This window comes from Felis catus, chromosome X (genome assembly GCF_018350175.1).
Source record: "Felis catus isolate Fca126 chromosome X, F.catus_Fca126_mat1.0, whole genome shotgun sequence".
Classification (NCBI taxonomy): Eukaryota; Metazoa; Chordata; class Mammalia; order Carnivora; family Felidae; genus Felis; species Felis catus.
The window spans coordinates 109767645-109787633 of NC_058386.1; the positions used below are offsets into that span (position 1 = coordinate 109767645).

The 19989-nt window shown below is 44.9% G+C and overlaps 1 protein-coding gene across 2 annotated transcripts in view; it reads right to left on the minus strand.

Annotated features, from left to right (window-relative positions):
• Positions 1-19989, minus strand: part of GPC3 (glypican 3) — a 421980-nt gene that overhangs the window by 40921 nt on the left and 361070 nt on the right. Inside the window, exon 7 of one of the 2 annotated variants that reach the window (XM_023249385.2) lies at positions 8338-8497. The exons of the other annotated variant lie outside the window; for it this stretch is intronic. Within the exon in view, the coding sequence (XP_023105153.1) occupies positions 8338-8497 (160 nt within the window). The remainder of the gene's footprint in view (positions 1-8337; positions 8498-19989) is intronic. 2 annotated transcript variants of the gene reach the window in all.

A 19989-nucleotide genomic window follows, 5' to 3' on the forward strand; every position in this document is an offset into this window, starting at 1 on the left:
GACAAGGGTACACACGCGATGAAAATGACTTGCTCTCTACCCTCTGAGGAGCTCACTGGTAGTCAAGGACACTACTTTGCTCTGGAGCCCCCTCCTGAAGTTGCTCATGAAATTGCTTTCTGCTCTGGCGTAGACTCGTCTCCAACACCAGAATTTACAGAGTAGCCTCTACTTATTTTTATTTATTTGGTAATTATATTACCACTTAAGTTCATCACGGAGCTACAAATTAAGAGATTCTGTCTGTACTGGTCTCCCATTCTCACCTTAAAGGCTTATTACAATACCCATTAGGATTGTAAGAAAGAAAGAAAGAAAGAAAGAAAGAAAGAAAGAAAGAAAGAAAGAAAGAAAGAAAGAAAGAAAGAAAGAGAAAGAAAGAAGGAAATAAGGAAAGAAAGAAAGAAGGAAGGAAGGAAGGAAGGAAGGAAGGAAGGAAGGAAGGAAGGAAGGAAAGAAAGAAAGAAAGAAAGAAAACAAAAAAGGAAAAAGATCAAAAGGCAGTTTTTAAAAATCAGTAAGTATATTTAGCAATGTGAAGAACCATAACACCATGGATCATTTTGCCAGATCATTAAACCTCTCTTAGCCACGTATGTCCATAGGCAGGCACTATAACAAGGCTTCCTTTAAAAAACAACAACAACAACAACAAATCAAACAAGAGAAAAAAAAAAAAAACCCAACCAAACAAAAACTTGCCAGTAACTTCATTCCTACCGATGCAAATTGGAATTCTCCCTGCACCTGACACAGGCAAACAAGGGGGAGAAACGGATAATGGCCACAACTTCTTGCCATATTAAGCAAAGTGAAAGGACAGCGTGGTCTGAATTGAAAAAAGAGACTTGGAGACGTTTGTACGCTTGTGTGTAGTTGCGGGCGTTTTGTGGACAGAGAGTGATTGCAAAGCATCCAGTGGCTCTGAGTCCCTCTTCCCCTCGACCAGGGCCTCAGCCTGGCTTCACGTCTGATCTCCGCGTGCGGCCACGAGGACTGGAGGCACTCGACACCTTCAGTTTCTGCCTCGCTCTGCGGGCTCGTGATTCCTTGTTCTACTGAGCTCCTCTGATTTGGCTCTCGCAAGAGATCGTCACAAACCACACAAGTTTAATTAGACATCACATCTTTCTGATACGGTATTCTTCTCTTGCAGGCGAGCACTTCCCCCTCGCTGGCATACACACCTGCTTTCTCAGACCCCTTGTGGATGTTTCCTTACGGACATTGCTTCACTTCTATTGGGCAGCTCAGCTCAAGGCTTTGGGCTTGCCACCTTCCTGCTGGTTCCTCCTCCAGCTTCCCACCAGCTAAGTGTCAAATCTCTCCCTCCCGTTCCTTTCTGTCCACACTAGACGACCACAATTCAGGTGAGGCCGTCACGAACTTCCCCACATGGCTCTATCCAGAGAAAATCAACTGCGCCATTTAGGGAGATTCATACATTCAACGGTTTCCTGTTAATTAGAAACTGATCCCAAACTCTAATACAATGGCCACGGGTCACTCACACTCCTCCTAACACTCCCCCACTTCTTAGAGTTCCATGTAAGGCCCACCAGCAAGTAGAACTATCATGGCATTACCCTTGATAAAAGCCTCCTAGCCTAATGGCTCAGGTAGGAAAATATCACAGGGCAGTAGGCCTAGAAAAGCGAACCCCCGAACAGCTCACGAATAATAAGAAACACACTCCTTAAAGCATCTCAAGTTACAGTAACTTTACAGCAAGTATTTACCTTCCCTTACTCTCGTCTATCACCAGCTTACCTGTACTGATTCCCTAGTCAACACTAAAGCATGGGGAAGGGCCTTTGCTGAGTACACTTACTGAACAGGCAGCTAATATCGCTCACAGAGCTCGCATCAAAATCCATCTCTGTGAGCCATGGAAACCGCACGAAGCTCTGGGGTGAGATGGGATTGGCCGTCTTGTCAATCCATCAGTAAGAAGCACCTGGTCTCTATCTGCATGAAGAGTGCTATTATAATAAGCTTTGCTTCCTTCAGCTTCCCTATGGCGTTTGTTCTCGAAAAGATCAAGGCAAGAAAGCAGATTGCTTATAGCTAAGAGCAAGATAGAATGGAAAGAAATCACAGGCCCTTTCTTGACCTTCCCCAACTCATCCACCCTTGCCCTCACTGTCCCACTAACACCAAAGAAAACAAAACATAACTAGCTGTGATTCTTTCAAGATGTAGGTGACTACCACTGTTGTGACTAGGGCAGACATATTTGTCATTGTTTAAATACCTTCTCACTGGGCCAAAAACAAGTTAATGAGTAACTGAAAACGCCACCTTGGGGGTGGAGAAGAAGGAGCATATCATAATGAAAACTGTTGGCCAGAACCTCGGGGACTTAATTTATAATTTTAGCTACAGGCTTTTGGCAACTAAAACTTATAACCCAATGGTACTAACCAATCTTAACAATATTACCCTAAATGAGAAACTGCCTTACAATTTAAAGTTTTTACTTTATTTTACTTTATGTTTAGTTTTTACTTTTTTTTAAAGTTTTTACTTTATTTTTGAGAGAGAGAGAGAGAGAGAGCGAGCATGAACGGCGGAGGGGCAGAGAGAGAGGGAGACAGAGGATCCAAAGCGGGCTCTTGTGCTGACAGCAGTGAGTCTAATTAGTGGGGCTCAAACCCATGAACCATGACATGAGCCAAAGTCGTATCCTCAACTGACTGAGCCACCCAGGCACCCCTGCTTTACGGTGTATAAAGGACTTCTATGTCTTTTGTCACCTGTGTTTCACTCGACAACTTCTGAAGTGGGCAGGTGAGGAAATACTTTATCATTGTTTTTGTAGATGAGGAACCGGAGCCTCAGAGGAGCTCAGTGACTTTGTCTAAGGCCACAGCACTGGCAAGTGGCCGAGACCGAACTGAGATTGGCTGACTCTGAGAGCTGAATGTCTCAAGCGTCAGCAGCCCGAGGGTAGGCGGGTACTGCGTTCATCCATCAGATGGGATCCATATCACAGTGAATGACGTGAGGCCCCCTTACACTGGGGTCACGTGTTTGAGGGACTGATGTAACGAGAAAGAAGGTTGGAGGGAGTCATTACGAGATACCTGAGAATTCTGGAAGCGGGTTACTTAGAGAAGAGCAAAGGGTCCAGAGGAAGTAGGATTGTCAAACTGTAGAATACATTTTGGGGCAACTGTCTAATTTGTTCCTGGACTTATGACCAATAGGGCAGTATAAATAGATATATTACTGTCTTCACATGTATTTTTTTATTATTTATTTTTGAGAGAGAGAGACAGACAGAGTGTGAGGGTGGGAGGGGCAGAGAGAGGGAGACACGGAATCTGAACCGGGCTCCAGGCTCTGAGCTGTCAGCACAGAGCCCGGCGTGGGGCTCGAACCCACGAACCGTGAGATCATGGCCTGAGCCGAAGTCGGATGGTTAACCGACTGAGCCACCCAGATGCCCCTCACATGTATTTTAATCTCTGAACAGGACTCAGCAACTTTCCCATAAAACAAAACAAAACAAAACAAAGAAACAAAGAAACAAAACCACCACCACCACCACCAACAACAACAACAAAACACTCAGGACATTTCATTCCTCGACAAACTTTCTACTTATTCTGCAACAGGTAAAGCGTTATAAGCTTGCAGATATCGCCCATGAGAAAAGGCCCATTATAAAGTTCCTCCATGGGTTTCATCCTTGTCGCCAAGCCAACCCATTAATGAATTTATTCATACAACGTGGCTACCGGCCCACATGACGAAGGTCTGACTGCACAATTCAGAAGAGTTAAGCTATCGAAGTGCCCTTCGTCTCCCTATGTGCACAGGCTTGCTAGGAGTCAGAATATAAGGTCACACTTGATGCACTAAAAAAAAAAAAAAATGAATGAAAATCATTGGCTTAAAAAGTATTTTTAAGTGCCGTTTTGGTTTTTTTTTTGGTTTTTCATTTGAGTTGTACTTTTGCCTCCGGATTGCAAAGTAACAGCAAGGAGGAAATATGGAGTATAGAGACTCATGGGGCCCACAGCTTTGAGTCTTAATGGCTTCACTCCAGCACCGCTGGGAGGAGGTGACTGGTCGGGCAGAGCAAACAGCTGTTCCGCGTCACAACGCCTGGACACGACCGTGCAGGCTGGCGAAAGGGACCTGTCTGGGCCTGGATTTCACCTTCACCCTGACCTCCAGCCAAGGAACAAGTGGCAGGTTTTCTCTTTTCAGTCCCCACACTGACAATGGTGAAACTGAAAGTTTCTTGAGGGCGAGCGCTTCCACAAGAAACATCTGTTTGAATGGGTAAGAAACGTCCATGCGGTTTGAATATCGGTTCCGGTTGTAAGCCCAAGACGCGTTTCACGAAGTCTACTCCTCGGGTCCCCACCAACCAGCTCAAGCCACCTTACTCCCACACGGCAACAAGGAACGTGTCTGTCTTCTACAGCCTGTTTCCACATCCCTCATCCAAAGAGCTAGGCTCTCACGGCATCCACGATCACTTCCCCCGTCTTTGACGCAGCTCGAGACAAGATTACCTTCTTTTCCTGACTCGCAGTTATAAAGACATTAGGCTCACCAGAATGTTCTGGCTGTACCCACGGAGTAGTGCAAGCTGGAGTCAAAACAAGCCCAGGGAGGAAGGGGGTGAGGGAGTGGTAACAGATATCTCTAAGATGCGTGTTCCTTGCTGGGTTGTTTTCTGAGCATGTGTTTCAGTTGTGTTTCCAACAGCAGGCGTGTGTGTGCGCGCACACATGAGCACCTACGTGAGTATGTGCTTGTGTACGCATGGTTTTCTGTGTGGGTGAGAGTGGGGACTTGGCAGAGAGGGGGCAGATGCTTAAGATGCTTAGTCATCATGTCTTGGCTGGGGACACCTGGCCAGAGCTTGCAAAGCTTCTCAGAAGTCAGCCCCAGCCAAAGCGCTGGGACCAGCCAGCTTCCCAAACAGCTTGACAACAAGAGCTTTGACAAGGCCAATAACTGGGAACAGTGCTGATGGCAACCAGGTCCATCACGGATGATCCGTCCCTGGAAGGGAGCTCGAACACGGTGTTCAGCGCAAGAGCATTTTCTAACTCATGGGCTAAATTCAATCTTTGCAGAAAATTCGTGCCGAACTATGGACGCTGAGAAAGCCAAAGAGCTTCCAGAGATTTTTGCATTAATAATGTCTCCTGGTCGTTATAAATATCTGTAGAGCCTAACGGGTTGCAAAGCACTTGGGTACTCATTATCGCCTCTGATTTCCACAACAACTCACTGAGACCGGTGAGGGTGAGCAGCCCCACTTTACAGCTGGAGAAACTGAGGCTCAGAGCACGACATCACTTGCTCAAGGTCCCGCTGTGCATAAATGTGCTAGAACTGGAAAAGTGTCCTAATGTATCATATGGGTGACCGGGCCTCAGGCCTCTTTTATATTCCTGGAACACTTGACTCACTGTGGCCAGTTTAGTGGCTTTTCAGACGCTTCACGTATTAAACCTAAATGCCACACACAAGTGCTCGGTTACAAGGTGGAAAGGGGGCAAACGAATCAGCTCGGGACCTTGTCAACATGACCTTATGACCCAGCAGGTCTGAGGTGGGCTCTGAGAGTCTGCGTTTCTAACAAATTCCCAGATGATACGGATGCTGCTGGTCCACGGACCCCACTTGGAGTAGCAAGGAGTACTGGGGATATTGCTGCGTGTTGGTTACCTGGTTGTAATCGCCTTTTATGAGTCTTAAACAAACAAACTAATAAAACAAGCTAATTCTAAGCTACATCTGCAGGCTCTTTGAGCTCCAGAGGTCGGCAGTTAGCAGCAACAGACCAGTTGCTTTAATAGTAGATAGGCTTTTTTGAGTGCTTACTAGGTGCCAGGCACCATGCCAAATGCTTTGCGTGGCTGATTTGATGATGATGATGATGATGATGATGATGATGATGATGATTTTATTTCATTGCCACGATCTTACGTAACAAGAGACATGAAGTAAGAAAGCAGGGAACCTACGAGGTCAGAAGAAAACACAAAAGAAGATGTCCCCGAGACCCAAATAAGCACCCTGGAGCAAAGCCAAATAAATGAACAGCATCACGGATTGCTGGCCCTAGAATGGCCTGCAAGAACTGGGCGCACTCTTTGTTTCACAAATGGAGAAACTGACTTCTAAAAAGAGGAAGGGGCTTGGCCCAGGACGCATGGGAGCTAGAAAGAAAGTCAGGAACAGAGAAGACGACGTGTCCTGCACTTCATCCAGTTCAGCGAAACAAGGGAAGATGTGAGCCAGGGCGGCTGGCCAGTAGGACCGCTTGCTGGTTATGGTGTGAAAGGTCTGGGCGGGGACAAGAGGGAGACAGAACAGAGTCTGAACCCACCCTGAGCCTTGTTTTTTTATTCCCAAGTTGTGTTTTGGAGGAAGGAATCTGGAATTCTAAGTGAGACGGCAGTAAACGCACAGAGTGTTCCAAGCCTAGTTGACTAAATGGATGTTGATGAATCACCAGGACCAGATGGCATCTACCCAGATTTGGGGTAAAATTGTGTAACAGCTGACCAAAGTATATGGCTTGTCGTTCCAAACAGCTATTGTGCCATGAACCTGGCAGATTGCCAGTGAGTCTCCTCTCCATGAGAAACATTTCAAAGGGGACCGAAGGAGCTCCAGGCTGGTAGGATCACTGAACATGTTAGCCAAGTGTAACCTATTGGGGGTAAGGCATCATTTTTCCTGGAAATTAAATTAACCACCATTTGTGTAGTGTTTTACAGTTTACAAAGCACTTAGGGTTAATCATGCCTAACGAATTGACTAGAATTCTTTGAGAGGATAAATGTGCATGTGGACAAAGGAAAACCAGGGGATGTAATCTATTTAGATTTTGAAAAGGCCCTTGACAAGGTCCCCTACCAAACACTGTTGAAAAAAGTTAAGTCACCATGGAACTGTGGAGTCGTGTTCTGCCTATAAGCAAGAGCAGGGATAGGCAGGGGCAGTTTTGGAGAAGTAGGGAAATTGGCGTGCCCCAAGGATCAATGCCGGGACCAGTCAATATTTTGAAGAATCGGGCAGGCAAGCTTTCGATGACCGAAAGCTTTCTTGGGTAGCAAAATACAAAGCAGATTTCAGTCTTTCTACAATTGTCTAGATGAGCAGAGAAAGAAGAATCGGAGTGGAGCTGTTCCAAGAGTGGCTTCCAGAATCTCATTTCCTCCCTCTGAACCCTGACTCTGCCCTCAGCGACTGCACGACTGTAAGCAAATGACTCTACTCCAGCATCCATTTGCTCATCTGTAAAGCGGGAATAAGGACAACCCCTCGTTCATTGTGAAAATGACATAAGGCAATGCAGCTAAAATTTCGGCACAGTGCTTAGAGCATGGTTAATGTCCATCGAGTGTTGGCTTCTATTATTTTTACCGATTATAAGATGCCAGCCTCTGGGTGATCGCGTTGTGCCCTAGGAATGGAACATGGGGGCCACTGCAGACTATTTCTGGAGAGCGTTGGTAGAGTTTGTTTTAGTAATTCAGAGAGGATGGAGACACGTGTAGCCTGGTTGTGAAAGATTATTTTCAAGGAAACTAACAATTATGGAGCACCAAGCATGTGGTAGGTACCAGGCTAGATGCTGTACGACTTGGCCCTCCTGATTTAATCCTGCAGTAGTCCTGTGAAGTCGGGGCAATGACCCCTGTTTGGTGAACAAGGGAGTGAAGTCTTAGGAGAAAGACAGCCAGAATGCAAATACAAGTTCGCTCTCTCCCTAAAGCTTTTTTTTTTTTTTTTTACTGCAGCAAACTTGAAATGCATTTTGAGGGATGGCTGTAATTTTTTTTTTTTTTTGTAAAAGTATTAAGTTTTAATGCCAGGTTAGTCAACATACAGCGGAGGGATGGGTGTAATTTAAGACGGGTCAAAAGAGGAGCATCTCTACCGAAATAAACGCGAGCAATGGTATGAAGACAGAAACAGGAACGGTATTCTTATGCTTCCTTCCAAGGTTACCTCACTGCTGGTTTTCACTAGACTCGGAAGACTGCGTTGCTTTTTATAACTGAGAGGAACCAAGGAAATGTCCAACGGGAAACAGAGCCACGTGATGAGGTCAGCTCATTTCAGAGGATAAAATAACAAACAGGAATTTACCCTTTGAATCTACCCGGGTCCAGAGATGGGGGGGGGGGGGGAAGAAGCCTACCTGAAAACTTTATTTTTCTAGAATATACTATTTCCTTGCAGAGTTGAAGGCATTCTATGTTGCAGGGACTTGTGGAAAGTTTTAGAGAGCAGAGTCAGTTGACTCTGCGAGCGTGGCCATTTTTGCTCAGACGCGCTGGCGCTCACACGCACCTGCAAGGAAGCGGAGCTGGTTCCTCACTTTTGTGGTGCCGTCCCCCGAGCCCCCGATGCACTCGTCTTCATCGTCGCCACAGTCGCCACTTTCAAGCCCTTCCTCGTCAAGGGTTTTATCCAGAACTCTACCTTTGGGCACAGACATGGTCCTCAGGAGCTGCAAGAAATGACCAGAAATGTACCGTGCTTGAGATTTCTCAGGTAGGTCTGAAACTGTGTCTTGCTGGCAGGAGGCATTAAAAAAATGGTGAATGAATTACACAGGGGCTTTGAAAAAGCATTTTTCAAATGCAGATAGGTGTAAACTGCTTATAGTCTGGAACGTTCCATAGCGTTTGACAGGATTCTCGACTAGAGCATATACCGCATCAGACTTTTCCATACCATGGTATTTAATTTCCCGAAAGCCTCCGTGGTAGCACTCACCGATGAGAAACTTAGGATGTATAGGCAAAGCATATTTATCGGCTGAGAGGACACCAAGATCAGACAAGATCCCTATAGAAGCCCCCTACGTTCCCATTCGCCAAATTGAAATAACAAATGCTTCCCACTAGAAGAAGAGACTAGCAATGACATTTTACACACATTTTAAATGAATACATACAATTAATTGCCACATACCGTGTCTTGATCACCAGAAAAGCTTTAAAAACCTCTCCCCCTTCCACGATTTCAATAAGATGGTTTGGGATTCGTTTTGCTTTATTGTAGGTAACATGCCTACTAAGAGACACGTGTGTTTTGTGTCTGACTTTTCAGTTATGTGGTCAACGTCTAATTTTATGTGACTCCCACCTCCCCCAAATCTCTCCACTGACCCAAAAGCCCAGCTCACCGCATCAATGGTCTGTGGGGGCAGTTCTCAGACCCCATTTCGCTTTTCCGCTTCATCTCTCTCCGAGGCTGTATTCCAGCGTCCTCTATTCCTGCCCCACCATCCACTCTCAGTCTTAAATGTCAGGCCCACTTCCTAGTTTTAAATAATGGCCAACAGAAGATGCTGGATCTACCGAAAATGAGATCTTTGCAATTGCGCAAGAGGTATCCAGAAAAATAAAACGCATGCACCGACACATCTTGGTTTCTGTGGTTTCTGTTATCTGTGTTCACTGTCACTGCAAAGTATTCTTTTATGTTCTTTACTTGTGATTTAGCTGCTACACCAAGATCTAGTTGAAACAAGCTGTGTACCGTAGAGACATGTGACGGTGGCTTTGTTTCTTTTTCAAGCAAGGAAGGAAAAGTCCAATAAGCTACCTCCAATGGTGTCAGAGAAGCCAAACCACCCACCATCCCCCACTCTAGCATCATCTCTATTCTGCAGCTCTAATGCACCCTTTCTCTGACCCTCCCCACCCTACATGTAAATGTAAATGTAAATGTAAATGTAAATGTAAATGTAAATGTAAATGTACCCTAAATGTATAATACAGATGCATAGGCCAGGACAAGCTAGACCAGTGACTCTCCAACTTTTTGGTCTCAGAACCCCTTTTTACTCTTACTTGGAATATCAGAGAACTTCTGTTTATACAAGCTATATCTACTGACACTTACTATCTTAGAAATTATATCTGAGAAATGTAAAAAATATTTAATAACTTGTCTAAACATAACAGTAATAAACCCGCGATGTGCTCGCAGAAATAATGTTTTCTAATGAAAAAGAAATATATATTTTCCCTGACATAAGGGAGTTAGAAGGAAGGGTGGCGTTGTTGTACATTTTTGCAAATGTCTTTTAAAGTCCAGCTTAATATGGAAGCTGGATCATCACATCTGCCTCTCCGTTCAATCTGTTGTTACATGTTGTTTTGGTTGGAATATTTGTAGAAAATCCAGGTCTCACAGAAATGTAGTGGCGAAAGAGAAGTATGTTAGCAGCCTTTTCAGATAACTGTCACTATTTGTCATTGATACTTCATAGACACTCTCAACAAGGGGGGGAAGTTCCTCACAACGTGCAATATGAAACCACATGAATATACTTTTCATGTTCTGTTCCATTAAAATCCATTGGTATGTTCTGAACTTTGAATGGACCTTTTACCCATTTTGTATCATCATACAGGGGTTCATCCAAAAGCACTGGTTCACTGAGGGGTGCCTGGGTGGCTCAGTGGGTTAAGCGACCGACTTCAGCTCAGGTCATGATCTCACGGTTCGTGAGTTCGAGCCCCGCGTCAGGCTCTGTGCTGATGGCTCAAAGCCTGGAGCCTGCTTTGGATTCTGGGTCTCCCTCTCTCTCTGCCCCTCCCTACTCACACTCTGTCTTTTTCTCTCAAAAAGTAAATAAACATTAAAAAAATATTGGTTCAGGGCACCTGGGTGGCTCAGTCAGTTAAGCGTCCGACTTCGGCTCAGGTCACGATCTCACGGTCCGTGAGTTCAAGCCCCGCGTCGGGCTCTGGGCTGATGGCTCAGAGCCTGGAGCCTGCTACCGATTCTGTGTCTCCCTCTCTCTCTGCCCCTCCCCGTTCATGCTCTGTCTCTGTCTCAAAAATAAATAAACGTTAAAAAAAATTAAAAAAAAATATTGGTTCACTGAGCTACGTAGGTTTTCCAAATGTCAACACCTCTTATTATATGAGACATAAAAAAAGCACATTTATTAATTACATCATCTCCAATCTCATCAGGAAAAGTCGCAGCATTGGGAAGCTCTCAAGCTCACAGTGGCAAATGCGGATTTTCTAAAATGTTGAGTTTCTCTTGAAAGTTTCAATGTTCTCATTGGCAACAAATGCTGTCAGCTTTTCCTTTAACTGATGGGTTCTCTTTATTCCTTTCAAAGAAAATGCCTAGCAAATACCCAAGTCTGTATAACCATAGTTTGTCAGGTATTATCTGAAATAAAAATGGTGTTCCATGAAAGATGAGGCCAGTTTAGCTCCTAGCTTAAATGATCTTACAAGTGCTTTTCCTTGAGACACACATCCACACAGTTTGCAGCAGAAATACCTTAAATGTACTTTGCATTTTGTAACAGAATATTTTTTACAAGGATTCAGGGGTTATAGTTTAATAAACTAATCATTTTACTGCTTCAGCCATGGCTTTTTTTTTTAAGTTATCTCTGTGTCCAGTGTGGGGCTCGAACTCATGACCCCAAGATCAAGAGTTGCATGTTCTACCACCTGAGCCAGGCAGGTGCTCCAGCCATGATATTCTTTTTTAATTAAAATTTTTAATGTGGGGGCGCCTGGGTGGCGCAGTCGGTTAAGCGTCCGACTTCAGCCAGGTCACGATCTCGCGGTCCGTGAGTTCGAGCCCCGCGTCTGTGTCTCCCTCTCTCTCTGCCCCTCCCCCGTTCGTGCTCTGTCTCTCTCTGTCCCAAAAATAAATAAACGTTGAAAAAAAAATGAAAAAAAATAATAAAAAAAATTTTTTTTAATGTGTATTTATTTTTGAGAGAGAGAGAGAGAGAGAGACAGAGACAGAGACAGAGACAGAGTGTGAGCAGGGGAGGGGCAGAGAGAGAGGGAGACACAGAATCCGAAGCAGGCTCCGGGCTCTGAGCTCTCAGCACAGAGCTCGACACGGGGCTTGAACTCACAAACCACGAGATCATGACCTGAGCCGAATTTGGACCCTTAACCCACTGAGCCGTGCAGGCGCCCTGGTGTCACTGCTTTGGTTCACACTGTGGTGCTGACAGTTGTACTCACCAGTGCTTTCGCACCATTGGCACAAGTATCAGCACAGTGGAAAGGGCAAAATAACATCGTGGTACTGTTTTGCAGGTGATTTTGACCTTGCGGATCCCTAGGCTTCATGGATCACCAGGGTCCAGAAACCATTCTTTGAACACTGCTAATGTCACTTCAATTTGATCCACTACACCCTGATCTCCTTCTTTACCATGACTTCGTATGGGAAAATTGCTTTTGATATAAGCCTTTTTAGGTTAATTTTCAAAAAAATGACCTTCATGTACGTCACGGATTACCTGAATTAGAATTGCTTCATAGAAGGGGAATTCGCGATTGGATCTGGGTTAGTAAACTTGCTATTTCTCAAGCACATCTCATATCTGTGTCTGTCATTAGCCTCGTCAGCAAACATTAATTGAGCACCTAGTACGAGCTGCTTTCATTTCTGTCTATTGAAAGCACTCCATCCTTCTAATAAGCCGAGTTCAAATGCCACTTCCTTAAGTCTTCCTGGCTACCACAGATGGTCATTATGGCTCTTCCTTTCCTTTTTTTAAGGAACTTTTTTGACGTTTATTTGTTGAAAGAGAAAGAGAGGGAGGGAGACAGAGAATCCCAAGCTGGCTCTGAACCACCCCCCGATGTGGGGTTCAAACTCATGACCTATGAGATCATGACCTGAGCTGAAGTCAGATGCTCAACCGACTGAGCCAGCCAGGCGCCTCTGTTCTCCCTTTCTTTTTTTCCACCGCCGCTTCCTTTGTCTGTACCTCCTAAACAGCATCTTATGTATGCAGCCTGGTCTTATTTATTTGTACGTGTGACTTTGCTGTATCACCAGACTGGGAGCTGTGCAGGGGCTCAGTCTTATTTATCTTTGAACCTCGTTACATTTAGGGCGATGTCTGGCACCTAATAGGTACTCAATAAATGTGCTATTGAATGGAAGCAAAATAAATTGGCACAGTATCTTTAACTCTTTCAAAGGTTCCACAACCTCATGGAAAAGGAGAAAGCCAAAGCACAGATTAATTATAGAAGAACTTGTGAATGACTAGCTAAAACTTTGGATGACCCCAGCTACGATCTATAGCTAATCTCTGAGAGGCCGTTTTCCGACCCCATGTACAATGCTCCTAATATTCTCTGGTAGTTCAATTTTTTTTTAAATACTCTAATCTTAAGTATATAGCTGATTGCTTTATTATTTTTTTAAAAAAATGTTTTGATGTTTACTTATTTTTGAGAGAGAGAGAGGGACAATATGAGTGGGGGAAGGGCAGAGAAAGGGAGACACAGAATCCGAAGGCGGCTCCAGGTTCCAAGCCGTCAGCACGGAGCCCGACGCGGGGCTCAAACTCACGAACTACAAGATCACGACCTGAGCCGAAGTCGGACACTTAACCAAACTGAGCCACCCAGGCGCCCCTCAATTTTTTTTAAGTGCAATTAAAAAGACTTTAAAATCTTGCCAGCGAGATTACTTCTTTAGTCTTACATGACTCCTATTTTGGAGACAACTCCCACATTGAAGGATTACGGTATACGTTGAAACCATTGCACAGACATCTGCCGGTGCGCCTAACCCTCACACATTGAGAAAACAAATTCAAATCTGGACAACGATTATTAATGAAGAGAGTCCTAAAGAAGAGTCTGAAGCTCCAGAGTGTTGAAAGAAGGGCAACGTGTCCGCGATGAAGAATTGCCAGCGACACTGTGGATTCCGTACAGCCGGGAATCTGGCACCGAAATCAAATCAGCTAATTACAATTCACAATATTGACCTTTTTGTTCCCTCTCTCACTCTTTACAATGTCTTCCAGACTGAACACTCACTTTATAAAAAGAAAGTTATGAGGGCCTCGCACACAATCAGTTAACTTTCGGTGCCTAATGCTTTTGATTAACTGCTTGCCATTTTCAAAGGACACTATCCTGATAGCTTTTTAAAAGCCAAGGCTCAGAATAATGGTTATCAATGTAAACTATCTTATTAAAACCCAGGTCTGATTATTTCACCCCACCACCCCCATAATCATTCTATAAGCCTGACATTTCTGCCACGCAATGCTTGGCACGCTTTAGCGGGACGTGTCCAAGGCCCTTTTCACAGCCACCTTTTTCTACAGCGACTCCCCTCCTTGAAACTCTGGTTGAGCCCCATGAGACTCTCACAGTTGTTTAAATATACCATCAATTTTTTATTTATAGTCTAATACTTTAACTATATAAGTATCCATATAATATACCAAGGTGAAAGGAAAGAGAAATCAGGAAAAATCCCGAATTCCCAAACTCTAATAAACAACATCTGTGTTTTCAAAGGTGGGCTTCTTTGTAACGCCTACAGTTTTAAAGAGGTGAATTTGGATTTTAGAATCAGACTGACTTGGATTAGAATCCTGGTTTCCCCCATTGTTAGCTTTTTCCCCCATTTACTACCTGCTGTTTATTCCCCCTAAACCTCGGAGTCCTCATCTGTAAAATGAGGAAAATAATGCCTGCCTCACAGAATTGTTGTAATGAATAAATGTGGTGAAAGCAACGCTTTAAATGTGATAAAACACCTACACAGTGCCTTTAAGGAATCTGCCGAGATTCACTTAACCGTGCTCCTACTACTGAACATTGACATTGCTTCTCATTTTTTTGTTCTTGTAAGTAAAAATGAGGCACCAGGAGCTGTCACGTAACTCTTCCCATAGTTTGGATTGTTTCCTTAGTCTCCCACTAGTAGGATCACTGGGTCAAAGAGAACATACATTGTTTAGGGACGCCTGGCTGGCTCCGCTGGTAGAGCTTCTGACTCTTGATCTCAGAGCTGTGAGTTCAAGCTCCATGGTGGGAGTGCAGATTACTTTTAAAAAATAAAACCTTAAAAAAGTATACGTCCACTTTTATACTTCATAGGAGTGAGTCTACAATGTCTGTAAGGATCACCTAAGATCCCTGTTAAAAGCTCGGGCTCCTGGGCCCCAGCCACAGAGCCTCTGATTTAGTAGGCCCAGACAGAGCACTTTCAACTGGATCTGCCCCCCACCATCTTGCCACGAGCGAATCACTTTAAGAAAGGCTGCTCCAGTGTCACTCTACTTCCCAGAAACCCTCTGAAATCCTGTTCGATGAAGAGTCACCTCAGCCTCGTGCGTGTTTGAATCCTTAATATGTGCTCTTCAAACCATTTTTTTTTTCAAAAAGTAAATTCCATCTGATGATTTCCCTTTCACTTAAGCACAGACATCATGACCTTTTGTCTTTGTAGTTAATGAAAATACCCTTGTGTAAAGGTGAGTGAGCTCATTTGATTAGAAAGTGAAATATTTAAAGTTAGCTTTGGAACAGGTACTCGGGGCTGTGCGATTAAAGGAACCAAAAAGCCTGGAATAATTACTTAAGAAAATTAGAACCACGGTGTAAGAGAAAAGAGGGCTTCCCAGAATATAGCAATTTCACATTCTTAAAACCATAACCAGGATAACAAAAGAATATTGTGGCATGGGACGATGTGAGTTGGCCAAAGCTCTTTTCGGGCTTGCTTGGCAGGAGAACAAAGATCAAAGAACATACTTGTTGTTCTTAGGGGGATCAAATATGTTGAAATTAGACCAGGGAGAGCAGCCACTCTTGATCTGTCTATATGGTATAAATAACGTGCCTCTTGGAATTATCTTGATTGCGAAGATATGGACCTTATCAGCCACACACTGTGCTAGGGTTTAACATACGCTCTCTCACGGACTCCTCCGATCCCCACCGCCAATTTGTGCAACGAGGAAGATTACCATCCCTATTTCCCACATCAAGGGAGGACGCTGAGGCTCAGAGACAGGACATAACTTGGCCAAGTCCCTGAGTAAGGGACGGAGACCTCATTAAAAATGAAGGCTTCTGGGGGCGCCTGGCTGGCTCGGTCGGTGGAGCGTGCAACTCTCGATCTCGGGGTCACGAGTTCGAGCCCCACGCTTGCATAGAGGTTATTTCAAAAACAAACAAACAAGCAAATAAAAACTTAAAATAAACAAAAATAAAGGCTTCTGCTTCCAAGCCAAGAGCCCTTCAACAAAAACATGCTGTGTTAGGCAAAGACATCAACGAATGGGGCCTTCATCTCACAGTTTTGCCGTCTTATTTACCTGAGATGATTTCCAGTTCAACCTCACCTTCTCAGATGCTAGCTGTGAACTATAGCTTGATGGGAAAGCCTTTTGTTATTGGCTGGGAGACCGGGAAGGGGGAGATAATGCTGTTGGATGCCTCCCACTTGTTTTTCCCAGCCTTGCCATCTTACACGGTCTTAAATAACCAAACGATCTCATCATAAACAGGTTTGTTTTGAAAAGCTTCAGACAGCTGGTTAGAATAGAATGAAAAATTCCATTACTGCTGCTCCGTGGCTAAGAGTTTTCTGGACTTTAAGCTCTTTAGCTTTTTTAAAAATAAAGGATAAGAAACAAAACAGATAACTGCAAATATGGGGTTTGGTACATAGTTTGAGGATTTAGCTGGCCTTGTCTCTTTGGGCCACTCACATACCTCTCTCTGGGCGGTTTTTCAATATCTGGAATCCAGGTTACATTTTAAAGCTATTAAGCTGGGCTTACAAAACTGATTCTGAACTATTTGGATGCTAAGCTTTATACAACCTGCAAGGAATGCTTTGGGGGCCCGGCTTTCCATGTCCACAGCAATGTAAACACATGCTTTACTGTTTGTATTTGAGTAGCATAAGCTAATGGGAAACAAATGCGGCGATTCCAATGAATCCCAGCTTTTCTGGAATGCCATTATTATTTATACGTTGTGCACATCCACAGGACTCAGGGCACGTGACCTCTGTTCTGCATGCACACTTTCTTTGAACAAATGCACCAAACCGCAGCCACAACTAATTGGAAACAATTGCAACTCCACACATTTGAGATGCAGCCAGAACCCAAATGTATGGGGCTAGAATTAATGGCTATATATTCGCTTCACACATTGGAGAGGCAATAAAGTATAGCAGTTAAGAGTGTGAGCTTTGGAATCTGACCAGCGTGGATCTGAATCTCCACTCAGCCTACTTCCCGGCTGTGTTACTTTGGGCAACTTACTCAATCTCTCTGAGCTTCAGTTTCCTGACCTGTAAAATGGAAGATGATGCTATTCATTCACCTTTCACGGTCCCATGTATCCTTCCGTCATAGAACTTTCCACAGTCAGTAATTATAAATCCCCCCTAGAGTAACAGAAGGGGCGCTGGTCTGTTTCAATTACCAGCACGTATATTGCGCAGCGTTTGGTTCAAAGTGAAAGTTCAATAAATATTCATTGAGTGGATGAGCGAACAAATAAATAGATAGCTGCGTGTAAGGTGTTTGGCACATTGCCTGGCAAGGTACTAAGTTCTCGAACGTGCTAGCTCTGCTGCCGAGGATGACGACGATCTTGAAGAGGAAGAAGGGGAGGAGGAGAAGGAGTAGAAGTAGCAGCCCCAGAAGGAGACACAAAAAGCTTATTACGAATGCCCCGTAGGGCAAAAGAAGGAGCGCTCCACGGCCAAACACCGAGCCACCAGAGACAAGGCTGAGTGGAAGTCTTTGAGGAGTCTGAGGAAACCCTTTTCCGTGAGCAACACCCGCTAACCGAGCTCCGTGAAGAAACCCATCTGGATGCTCCCGGGGAGAGGAGGGTCTGTGCTCGGAGGACGCACGCAGAGATGTTAGCGGTGAAGAGCACACAGACCTGCTCGAGCTGGGTTTCCATATGGAATCAGTAAGAAGGCCACCCACACCCAGATACGCTCTTGTCCGGCCCTGGCTCCCACGCCCGCCTCTCGTTCACAGCACACGCTTTCTCCCCCACATCCAGCTCCCCCGATTTTTACTTGACGTTTGTTAACGTGGCACTGAAACCTGTGCGCCTAAGTCCTCCCGATGAAATCAATGTCTAGATGGTAAAACAAACCAAGATGTGAAAGAAGCAAACTGGAGATAAAATGAAAGCGATTTCAGCGGGGCTCCCTCTCCGCGGTAGAAATGGTTCTCTGCACTTTTGGGAAGCTGTCCACTGCTTCAAAAGAAAATACAAAAAAATGGCGGTACTATTCCCAATGGCTGAGAACCGTATGGAGTTTTGTTCTCTTCCAAGAGGGGGTAGCGCACGGTGGTTAAAAGCTCACACTCTAGAGTCAGAGAACCCGCATTCAAATCTAGACTCCATCATTTCCCAGCTTTGTGACTATAAACAAGTTGCTCTTGAACCCCTCTAAAACCCCTGATGTTTCTTATCTATAAAACGGGTATAACAATACGTGTACGTATCACTACATCGCTGTGGGGATTAAACGAGGTAATCCATGTAAAGCATGAGCTTAGTATCTGGCCCACAGTAAGTGTTCACACGATGATATATATTAAAACCGATACATTCCTATATATCTGAGTCTCTGAAGGAGAGGAATTCTGAAATGTTGGTATCCGTTGACCTTCAGTTGCAGTCTGGGCAGGGCTCGTTCTGTGGAACACTGCAGGCCCTCAGAAAAATCGTAATGCGTCACTGCTGTCAGCCATTTTATCATTTTTATAATTAAAGGTACTTCCGTATCTGCTTTCTCAGTTGATCCGTCCAGGACCCCCATGAGGCAGCAGGGCACGTGTTATTAGCCTCCTTTTACAAATAAGGCTGGTAGAATTTGGAGTGGAGTCAGAGATGCGAGCTTCTGTACTCCATCATTAACTGGGAAAGGGCACGGTCCTGGGACTCAAACAGTGCCTGAGACGTAGTAGGTGCTTAGGAAATGCTTGGTAACTGAACGAATGAACGGGCCAATGGGTTGACAAAGTAAATAAGCAATTTATTCACCACCTTGAGATCTCTCCCACTCCCCATCTCTGCAACCCTGCTCTGACAGGCCACTGCTATTGCTCTGGTATGGAAATAGCCGATTCCTGCCAGGGAGCCCTCAGATCACTGACGCTACACAGATAGACACATAGACTAAGTGACCGACTGCCAGCATTCACTTTATTAGGGCAATCCTGAGAGGCAGGTACCATATTCTGCTCCGGTTGAAGGAGCCTCTTACTCTGATAAAATGAGGTGAAGTCAGGGGCACCTGGCTGGCTCGGTCGTGGAGCGTGTGACTCTTGATCTCAGGGTCATGAGTCTGAGTCTTCGCATGGAGGCTACTTAAAATAAAATTGAAAAAAAGCATCTAGGCAAACGAACCAACTCACCCAAAGGGATGTGGCCAACCAAAACAGTAAGTGGCTGGATGGGATTCTCAAGGCCACCCAGTGAGCTTCTTATAATTTCCGGTGAATATTCTGTTTGCTAGATTAGTCAGCTTGTGTGTGCTAACTCTGGGCTCGGTAATGCCTTCCTCTTTTTTTTTTTTTTTGAAAGTATATTTATTTATTTTGAGAGAGAGAGAGAGAGGGCGGGGGAGAGGCAGAGAGAGGGAGAGAGAGAATCCCAAGCAGGCTCCGCACTGTCAGCACAGAGCCTGATGGGGGGCTCAAACCCACAAACCACGAGATCATGACCCGAGCAGAAATCGAGAGTCAGACGCTTAACCGACAGAGCCACCCAGGTGCGCCTGTAATGCCTGCCTTTCAGGTCTCTAGCCTGGTAGACTAAATCTCAGTTTAAGGGGCCAAAAGTCCCACGAAGTCCCGTCCCAGTTGTAAGGCTGGAGGCAAGGCTGGCCTGGACTCGGGAAGCTGGCCAGATCAGGCTGATTCGGCAGGGGTGGCCACAAAATGCAGGTGCAGCAGGGTGCCCTTGCAGGCCACCAAATCCAATTTCTCTCTGAAAGCCTCGGACTCTGGCTACCACCATTGCTGAACATTACTGAATTGTTGTCCCTACGTCAGTTTTAAATCATCGTGAAAAGCCACAAGGACAAGTAAGACTTCTCCCGTAAGGAAAACTTACTTGGAAGACATCTGTGAAACCCCACAGCGCCGCTCGGTTTCCAAAGCAATTGCCTCAGTTAGATGAGGGCCAT